Source organism: Solanum verrucosum, unplaced genomic scaffold (assembly GCF_900185275.1).
Source record: "Solanum verrucosum unplaced genomic scaffold, falcon-dt-bn FXZP01000278.1, whole genome shotgun sequence".
NCBI classification, from domain to species: Eukaryota; Viridiplantae; Streptophyta; class Magnoliopsida; order Solanales; family Solanaceae; genus Solanum; species Solanum verrucosum.
In genome coordinates, this window is record NW_026020332.1 from 6,272,673 (window position 1) to 6,283,621 (window position 10,949).

General features: G+C 35.5%; 1 protein-coding gene, 1 non-coding gene and 1 pseudogene across 2 annotated transcripts; all 3 read left to right on the forward strand.

Annotated features, from left to right (window-relative positions):
• Positions 1-3,366: 3,366 nt before the first annotated feature.
• TRNAA-UGC (transfer RNA alanine (anticodon UGC)) lies at positions 3,367-3,439 on the forward strand. Its single transcript has one exon. It is a non-coding gene; the product is annotated as a tRNA-Ala (tRNA).
• Positions 3,440-4,147: 708 nt separating this feature from the next.
• LOC125836182 (uncharacterized protein At5g39570-like) lies at positions 4,148-5,134 on the forward strand. The gene is made up of 3 exons (XM_049515287.1): positions 4,148-4,583; positions 4,680-4,949; positions 5,057-5,134. Exons 1-3 carry the CDS (start codon positions 4,176-4,178, stop codon positions 5,132-5,134), a joined length of 756 nt encoding a protein of 251 aa, XP_049371244.1. The 5' UTR covers positions 4,148-4,175.
• A 2,061-nt stretch (positions 5,135-7,195) lies between these two features.
• On the forward strand, positions 7,196-10,562 carry LOC125836193 (uncharacterized; annotated as a pseudogene).
• Positions 10,563-10,949: the final 387 nt, after the last annotated feature.

The following is a 10,949-nucleotide window of genomic DNA, read 5'->3' on the forward strand; positions in this document are numbered from 1 at the left end:
TGTATTTCAGGGACATTGTGGTTCTTGTTGGGCTTTTGGTGCTGCTGAGTTGTTGTCTGATCATTTCTGTATTCATTATGGCTTGGTAAGTTCATTCCTTCATGCAAAAACTTGCTAGTTTATTCTAGTTATGGTAGCTAATGGTTCAATTTTTATGTGTGAGGCAGAATATTATTAGGACCGAAATAAGCAGGTGTAATGCGGAAGTTAGCAAAGCAAACCTCGAAAGACCACAAGTAAGAAACAAACGAGAAACACACCAAAAGAGACAGATTTAACGTGGTTCGGTCAATCGACCTACGTCCACAAAGGAGATGAGCAATCCACTATATAAATATGAGAGTACAAAATATAGAGAGAAATAACCTCAACCAATTCACTCGGAATACATGGGAGGTTCACACAAGTGATAACGTATCAAGCTTGTGACCCACAAATTCTCCCCCTAACCAAAACTCTCAAAGCCCTTAAGACTACATTGTGAATGCTAATTAAGTTAGAAGGAACAAGCCTATATTTATAAAGTCCTAAACCTTTCCTACAAGAAAAGGACTAGTAAAATATTAAAACCTTTTCCTAAAAGGAAAACCTATTCATGGTAAGAAATCAGGGCAAATAAACCCCAACAAATCTCCCCCTTGGCCTGAATTTCTGACAAAATAAATTTGTCCACCTTCTTCACATAATCTTTAGGATCTTGCATCTCTTCTCCATAATCTCCTCCATCAAATCTACGTCTCGACACAGAGAACCTCTCTTAAACAATTTCTCCAACAAAGATCTTCATTACTGTCAAAAAGGTTGCGACTAGAACTACACCCGCCAAGATGAACACCCATCTGTAACCTAGTTCCATCATTGAACCATGGCTCTGATACCACTTGTTAGGACCGAAATAAGCAGGTGTAATGCGGAAGTTAGCAAAGCAAACCTCGAAAGACCACAAGTAAGAAACAAACGAGAAACACACCAAAAGAGACAGATTTAACGTGGTTCGGTCAATCGACCTACGTCCACAAAGGAGATGAGCAATCCACTATATAAATATGAGAGTACAAAATATAGAGAGAAATAACCTCAACCAATTCACTCGGAATACATGGGAGGTTCACACAAGTGATAACGTATCAAGCTTGTGACCCACAAATTCTCCCCCTAACCAAAACTATCAAAGCCCTTAAGACTACATTGTGAATGCTAATTAAGTTAGAAGGAACAAGCCTATATTTTACTAGTCCTTTTCTTGTAGGAAAGGTTTAGGACTTTATAAATATAGGCTTGTTCCTTCTAACTTAATCAGCATTCACAATGTAGTCTTAAGGGCTTTGAGAGTTTTGGTTAGGGGGAGAATTTGTGGGTCACAAGCTTGATACGTTATCACTTGTGTGAACCTCCCATGTATTCCAAGTGAATTGGTTGAGGTTATTTCTCTCTATATTTTGTACTCTCATGTTTATATAGTGGATTGCTCATCTCCTTTGTGGACGTAGGTCGATTGACCGAACCACGTTAAATCTTTGTGTCTTTGTATATTTCTCGTTTGTCTTCTTACTTGTGGTCTTTCGAGGTTTGCTTTGCTAGCTTCCGCATTACACCTGCTTATTTCGATCCTAACAAATATCTCTGTGTCAGCAAATGATATCGTAGCATGCTAGGGCTATTTATGTGGGGATGGTTGTGAATTGTGATGGTGGATATCCATTAGAAACTTGGAGATACTTTGTCCGCAAGGGTGTGATCACTGAAGAGGTATACATAGTTTTGTTATACACTTATTGTACTTCAGAGAGATTACATCTTTCAGATATTGTGGGATTCTTATACCGATCTGAAAAAAGATTGTGGATCATTATGCTCAACTAATAAAAATTTTCCTGTCAGTGTGACCCTTACTTTGATAATAAGGGATGTTCCCACCGTGGATGTGAACCTGGATATCCCACTCCACAGTGAAAGAGGAAGTGTGTTAAAGAGAATCTACTCTGGAGTAAATCCAAGCATTTTGGCGTCAATGCATAACTGATCAACTCCGATCCGTACAGTATCATATGTGAGGACAATAATAATGCTTGACTGAATTAAATAGAAAAATATGATTGAAATTACTTTCTTTTGATGGTTAACTGTCAAATAATTGTTGATAAGCTGTTTCGACAGAGTTCAAAATAATTGTTGGTCACCAACTCTACCTTTTTGAATTCTAGTGTTACCATCTACTATGTTTGTGGAAATATTAGTGATCTGTAGAGGTTTATGTTCCAGGATAATTAATGCCATGACAATGAAGAAGTACCAGTTAGAAATTCCAATGATCTTCTTAAATGCACTAATTTCCCAGTCTGGAAATATTTGAGTCGTTTGTGCATAAATATACTGCTTGTCAATTGGTGCATACTTAAGTAGTAGACTGCTTACTTTGTTCTTGCATTTGCCTCAACATGGTGTCCTTGTGAATGCATCCTCTTTTCTTAGATTAGTTTCTTTGCTCTTTCTGTTATCTTCTCCTATTTTTACCTGTGACCTTCATGTACTCAATGACAAACCGTTTCTCAAGCACGTGATTTCGCTCACTACAAGTCTGGAGTTTACAAGCACATAACTGGTGAGCAAATGGGAAGGCCATGCTATTAAGCTCATTGGATGGGGATCCTCTGAGGATGGAGAGGACTATTGGGTTTGTTGACATCTTCTAATTGTGCCATTAAGATCTTCAAAATCGTTTCGTCCTTTCTAAATTTGATCATCTTTTTTTATTTTTGAGTTTGCAGCTCCTTGCCAATCAATGGAACAGAGACTGGGGTGACGTATGTCTTGATCTCACCCTTTTTCTTTCAACAATTTTCTGGAGCAAAAATAGTTCCTTCTACTTCTACAAAAAATATTAAAGTTGTTGCCATTGGTTTACCCTTTCATAGGATTTCAGAAATGAGTATATTTACGAGGACTTAGAATTCAAAATATTATAGTACTGACTACTGCGTAATGTATTAATTAGAACTTCTCCAATAACTTCTTCAATGCTTCAATCTGTATGATTATCGATCCAAGCTCTTGCTACACCCTAGCTAGCTTGACTTTTGTTTAGAGTCGTTAATATTGACTAGGTTTGTTGGTCCGATCTAATTCAACCAATAAATAATAGTGTTGAATTAAATTTTTTGAAGCTCATTTAAAAATAAAAAAATTTAGTCTCAGTCAATTAAGCCTGTTAGCTTATAGGGCTTGAGCAATATGGGTTGAACTGACCTATGAGCCAAATAAAAAGCTAAAAATAAGTAAATAACAAAAGGGAATCCAAACTTAAAGCCTACTTGAACCATCATATATGTTACGTACAAATTTTAAAATCTGTTACACATAGCAGAAAGGGATGTAGCTCAAATGGTAGAGCGCTCACTTTGCATGCGAGAGGCACGGGGTTCGATCCCCCGCATCTCCATTTTCTATGTTTTTTAAAAAAATATTCTTTTTGTGTTTTCAGTTCATCTATGGAAGTATCTCAAACAAATGTAAAAAATGACGATTCCCAAATGTCTGTCTTAATTTAAATGTCACTTTTTGGATTTTGACGTTCATTTATAATTTTTCTTTTAAAATAGTTTTCAAATAAGTAAATTTTATTTCAAAACATTTAACGATTCCAAACCCGAATTACCTGTCAAAATTAAATTATTTGACTCTTAATTCAAGCTGTGTCACATAAATTGAAACAAATAAAGTACATTGTAATGAATTAAAATTTAATATGATGGGGTATACTTGTCTTGTATCTTTTTGCAATTCCCATGAATAAAATTAACAAGATTTCTTCATTTTTCGATGCCAAGAAGAAGAGTCTAGCATCATAAATTGGTGAATTGTCCGTTTTAATATGTATTTTTAGAGAGTGTCCCTTTTAGTGTTAGTATAAGTATATAACTGCAAACGAATTATTAATTTGATGCAAATTTAGAACCATAAATATTAAATTTATAACAAATCAAGTAATGGTGGCCCTTGATTATGAAACCATCTACTATCACTAAATAGGAGTAACAACCTCGTTTCCGGTTCCAACAACTTGTAACTGTTTTTCCCTCCTTTATATTTCAATTCAACCAACTTACAAAAATTCATTTTCGTGTGATCACATTATTCAATCAAGACGAAAATAATTTAGAAATCAACACAACAAAATGTCTTACGGTGAAAGTGAGTATGGTGGAAGTGGAATTGAATCTGATGAAACCGGGTATGGAAATCGATCAGAATATGGAAAACCCAAAAAGTCACATGGATCTGGATATGGACGAGACGACGATGATGTGCCCAAATCTGAATATGGATCGGGTTACGGGTCAAAAAGTACTACTCATGACTCTGATGATCAGTACGGGTCAGGTGGATATGGGAGCAAAACCGGATCCAGTGGGTATGGAAAGAAAAGTGAATACGAGGATAAGAGTTCGGAATATGGAAATGAATCGGGTGGATATGGGAGTAAAACCACATCCACTGGGTATGCAAATGAATCGGGTGGGTATGGGAGTAAAACCACATCCACCGGGTATGGAAATGAATCGGGTGGATATGGGAGTAAAACCACATCCACCGGGTATGGAGATGAATCGGGTGGGTATGGGAGTAAAACCACATCCACCGGATATGAAGATGAATCGGGTGGATATGGGAATAAAACTACATCCACCGGGTATGGATCAGGGAACGTAAGAAAGAGTGGTGGTGATGATGATGATGATGAGGGGAAAAAATCAGCATATGGGTCAAGTTATGGGCGAAAGACCGATTCTGATGAGTATGGATCTAGTGGGTATGGGAAAAAGAGCGAAGGTTATGGGAGTTCAACAATTGAGAGGCCTAGTTATGGTAGGTCCGAGGAAGATGACTACAAGAAGCCTAGCTATGGGAAGGGCGATGACGATGATGAAGGCTATGGTCGCAAGAAATATGTAAGTAGGAGTATTATTTTAATTTTTGAATCACATAATTAATAATAACGTAATGTACCTAGAGTTATGTTATTATTTCATTGATTTAATCTTTGATAAATTGGCAGGGTGATTCTGACTCTGACTCGGGCTCTGACAAGGAGAGGAAGAAAAATCGTCGCAAAAAGCACACCGACGACGATTGAGCAGAGTGATTTTGTCAAATGTGATATATTCATGTGTTATTAGAAGTTATTAGTAGTAAATAAAATAAAGTTGGCATGTCTTCACAGTGTTTTATTGTTACATTGCAAAAACACTGATGATTGAGCAGAGATGCTTTTGTCATCCGCTCCAAATTCATGCCATATTACTAGTTATTATTATTAGTAGTAAATGAACCTTTGTATGTGTTTGTCGAGTCATGGTTGTACAGAGAAGGAAATGCCGGTAGTTATTTGTATCAATAGGTACTTTGCTCTTCTCTACTTAAATAAAATTTCGGACGTTTTAGGCAATACTATATATATGCCCATAAAAGTCCTTTACTGTATATATATCTCAATATCAATACTTAAAAGTGTAAGTTGTGACCTTTTGCAAAGTCATTCGGCTGGAAAGAACAATTTATTGTACCATCACATGGATAGAAATTTCTTCAGTCCAATTTGTTTTAAATCAATACTTGACAAAAATGGTAAAGAGAAATAAAGGTTCATTATAAAGTTATAAGGCTAATTGTAAATGAAAATTAATACTCCACTTGTTTTAATTTATGTGATTTTTCGCTTATCGAAATTCAAATTAGATGAGTTGATTTAATTCAATTTAACTTTAAAAATTAGTTAATTAACTCTTAATAAGTAAAAAAGTGTCACATAAATTAGGATAAAGTATAATAAATAAATTGTGGAAAAAGACAATGTTAAAACTACATTGCTACTTACCTTCGCGGAGAAGCTACTCATTTATGAGAGTGAAAAAAATTCATTCAGTCCATTTTTCAAATATTTTAATATATTGTTTTGATGTAGCAATATTCCATAATCCTTCATTCTATTTTTTTTTTTAAAAAATAAATGAATTGTTTTGTTTTCTTAGAAAGACTTAGAAATAGATTTTTTTTTAGGGAAAATTATAAATATTTAGCCTATATTAGGTATCATAGCTGTTTGCAACAAATTTTAAAGTGATAAAAAAATTGCAATCACAAATAAAATATAAAGAAATATAGTTTTATTATAAACATTGCGGGTACAAATATGTTCCTCCCCTGATGATTCGATTCGAGGGCCGTTAGTGGCGTATTTCTCGAACTGATTTTGATTTCATCTCTTTATGAATATTCCAGAATTTGTGGAATATTTGAGAAGCCAAAGAATATAATATCTTTTATATATGCATGGACTAGAGTTTATGATTGACTAGCCTCCGAAGAATCCTAATTAGAATTGAACACACCTTGTAAAATCTCAACTCGAATTGAACACATTTTGTAGAGTCTCACAAAATTTCAATGTTTACAATAGGTTCAATTTTAAAAAATTATACTTTGCAGCTACAGTTTCCCCAATTCTTGCTACTAGCCTGATTTGAATAAATCCATAATTTGTATAATTTGGTTCTCGATTGTATAAATCCAAAACTTTGTATATGCTTACCATAACTATTTGTATACGATTTATGAAAAATCATAATAAATCACCCTGTTTGTATATTGGAAAGTGAAATATACAGACGGAGTATTGAAAAATTCATGTATAAATACATAATTTGTATATATTTATCCTATTTATATATTCGCAAGTGAAATATATATAAATATAGAATTTGTATATATTTACCCTATTTATATATTCGCAAGCGAATATACAAATCGTGGCCTCCATAACAAACGAAACTATAACTATGAAGCATAATTATTGAAACTATAACTATAAAGCCTTATTATGTCTATGGACTATAATGTTGTGCTAGAAATTTTCTCAAAAAAATATGCTAATGTATATTTTTGAAGTTTGGCCAATGCACTTTGAAAAATACATTTTATTATATAAATATTAAAATTAGCCATAACAACAACCTCAAATCACTCTCTAATTAACGGTCCAGTTTTGCAAAATAATTTAGAAAAACAAATCCAACGCTCCAAAATCAAGCCTACCAAAAAAAAAAACTAGCCGTTACAAACTCCAGAAGCGTGAAAAGCTCAACTTCTTCTTCTTTTCCCTCGTCGATCAATGAATGAGAGAGAGAGAAAACCAGAAAACCCTAGCCAATCAGTAATACAACTAAACCCTAACTCTGATCAACTCTTCGGCGACAATCACATTGCTTTTTCCGGTGATTTTTATGGATTCTAACGGCAAATCCACTAGGCTTACACCTAAAAAATGCTCCAAAATTTCTGAGAATTCGAACCCAAATGTGGAGTTCAGTCCAGCTTTATCAAAATCTTCTAAATCAGCCACGAAAAGTCAGAAATCAGTTTCCAGAAACCATAATACTAATCAATTGGCTTCTTCTTCGCCCAAAAATAAGATTAGTCAGAGGAAGTTTGTAATCGCGAAGAAGAAGAAATGTAATAAGGATAATCTGAAATCTAAAATGATTTGTAAGTGTAATAAGGATGGTGCTGAGATAAAAAAGTGTCTTTGTGTTGCTTATGAGAGTCTCAGGGCTTCTCAAGAAGAGTTTTTTAAGAATCGCTGTGGAAATGAACAGGAAGAGTATGACATTGAGAAGTTAGATGAAGTAAATAGAGCTGAAAGTGGCGATGGAGCGCGAATTACGGGGTGTTACGTTGATTCGCCAGTCAGGCACAGGTTGAGTCTGACTACAGTCGATCAGGAGGTAACAATTCCTGTTTCAATTTCCGAGAGTGAATTAGTTGAATTGCGCTATAGTTCTGTGGCAGATGAATTGGCGGAAAGGGGCAACGAGGATGTGGGTCGGCGTGAAATGAGTGGTGGGACTATAAAGAGGAGGAGGGAGAGGTTGTTGGAAGAAACAAGACAAAGTGTACCTGAAACTGGTTCTGGAAGAGTGAAGCATTTAGTTAAGGCTTTTGAGAAGCTTCTCTCAATACCAAAAACAAAAGAGTGCAAGGAGAAAGGGGAAAATGATGAAAATGAAGCAGAGGATTCTAGTAAAGAACAAAAATGGGCATTGCCTGGCTTGCAGCCTCCCAAGATTCCTGAGACACATGTATCTTCTTCTTCATTTTGTCCATCGGATTTCTTCCTCAACTCTGAGAGCTTAGGCTTGGATTCGCGTCGTGCCTCCTCGTTGGATAGCAACCATGGATGGTTAGTAATTGAAACTTCATTTATTCTATTAGTTTTTCTGTTTTCATTTTTTAAATCATAAGGATTCATTACAAATTGACTATTGGTAGTCAATCTAATGCAATCCTCCGATTAATTTAGGATTGATGTGTAATTTTGCTTTCGAGTGCTGAAAATATACTGTTCTTTTTTATTTTGCAAGCTTTACTATTTCAAGCAGGACTTCAGGTGGTGGTCGAAGGAGCAGACGCAATGTAAGAATTTTCTTATTATTATCCATCACAATATGATGGGGTTGAATTCTGTTAATCTTTAAGCTCTTGTTTCATTCTTAATGCTGCAGAGTATGGAATCATCAGGCACATTTGCTAAAAGAAACTGGAAGAGAAAGCAGCTCAAAGCGACCTCCCAAAAGCCCTTCAAACTTAGAACTGAGGTTTGTGAATTGCGTGTTGGTTTCTCTAACCTTTGGCTAATTGGTTGCTTCTTGTGCAAATATGACCAAATATGCAGCTGCATATATCTGGTTGACATGTGCTAGCTGCCGCCAAAATAGTGAGTTGTGCAGAGTGGACACTGAAAGATGGACGGAATATGATGGCTACAAGAAACTCAGAATATTGGTCTTTCAATTCCCTTTGTTGACATTTATAATGTTCATTGTTCATTGTTCCTTGACCACTAGCAGGGTGGTCTTTATTTATGTAGTTACCTCTTCTTTGATTCAACAGTTAATTGTCTCCTATCATTGTTGAACTGCATATATTAGGATGTCATGTTGAATCCAATTAATAATTTATCCATTTCCTTGAGGAGCTGATTAGATTGGCTATTGTTGCAGGAAAGGGGAAAATGTAAAGAGGAAGAGTTTTTAAAGAAAGTGCAACAAATGGTGGAGGAAGAGGAGAAACAGCAGATACCAATTGCACAAGGCCTTCCATGGACAACAAATGAGCCAGAGGTAGCCTAAGCTTTTCACCAGTCATTTCCAACCATTAAAGACTTTCTATGTGTATTGACGCATCTTGTTGATCTCGTATTTTTGAGACTGGACTCTTTTAAACCAAAATCAAAGAGAAATTAGGATGAAATTGTGTAGGAAGTTCATGTTGTTACCTCTCTGATCACTATGCACAAATCTTTTGCACTTGGGTTATACATCAGCCTGTTTTGAAAACAAACCTGAATTTTTTTGTTTTCAATTGTTTAGTGTTTGCCAAAGCCTCTGATAAAAGAGAGCACAAGGCCAGTTGATCTGGTGCTGCACAGTGACATTAGGGCTGCTGAACGTGTTGAGTTTGATCATCAGGTAGATTTTGATTATTCTATATTTGGTCATTCATCAACCTAAAGTAATTCTTGTAGTGAACGAGTTGGTTTAGTCTCGTGCAAAATGTTGCTAGGGATAGCTCAATATTTTTTCTCAAAGAAAGTGCACCAATAAGAGAAGTCCCAAGCAAAGTTGTTAGAGTGAAAAAGGGCTAGTTTTAGATTCTTGTTCAATGCTATATTTCATCAGGGGAAAGCAAAATAAATGAGAAATACTTGCAATACGTAAGGAAATAACCAAAGAGAGTGCTGCATGGATAAGAGGACAGGACCTGTAAATGGCTTGTCATTTGTGGAGGCACAGTAACTTATGTTCCTGGTTTCTCCATGATTGCATCAGGTGGCAGAAAAAATGAGCCTTATTGAACAATACAAGATGGAAAGAGAGAGAATGCAGAAGGTAATCCAAGCATATGTTCTGCGATTGAAGCACGTATATGGAGTTTTTCTCCTTCATTCTTGTTATCTTTTTTTTTTTTACTGTACTGTTACTTTCTCTAGATGGCTGAGGAAGAAGAAATTAGGAGGCTGAGAAAGGAACTTGTTCCAAAAGCTCAACCGATGCCCTACTTTGACAGGCCTTTCGTTCCTAGAAGGTAGTGACAAGGTTCCAACTTTACTTTATGTTCCTTGCAAATTTTTGCTTCTCATAATAGGAATATACTTGCTTTAATCAAGAATTACTTCTAAATAGTTTGGTGGTCTGCATTAGGTCAACAAAAGATCCTACCATTCCAAGAGAGCCTAAGTTCCATATACCTTAACATAAGAAGATTAAGTGCTGCATGTCTTGGAATGATATGTACATACACAACAACAGTGAATGGGGGATTCAACAATGACAAGTGAGGCAACAATGACTAATGAGGCAGACCTGCATTTGGGTTTGCATCACCTACTCATATTCTTTTATTCAACGATGGTGTATATGAAGCAATAGTTTATCTAATCGTATCAATTTTGGTATTGAATCACTAATTTTTCATAATTGCCTCAATTTTGGGAAAGAAAACAGTGATTTTGGCACAATGGTATTCTAACTTAATGAACAACATTTTAATCCTCTCATTTTTTTCGCTTGAAATGATCGTTGAACTCTCTTCTCATTGCTTATCATTTTATCAACAAACTTTTTAATATGTAAACTAGGCTGCAGCTATGATCGGCATTGATCACAACTCAAAATCTACCTAAAAGTGCAGAAAATAAGTGAACTGGAGTTCTTCTACTGATAATTAAATAAATTAAGGCAATGAGCTTGTGTTAATTTCTTGGAGATACTACTGGATTACCATGTACCTGCAGTGAAAACATGGACACAAATAATTCTTGGTCAAGAGTGGCAACTGGCCACTTCCTTTCTCTTTAAACCGAAGTGGGAACTGGGAAGGTTGTTAGACAACTC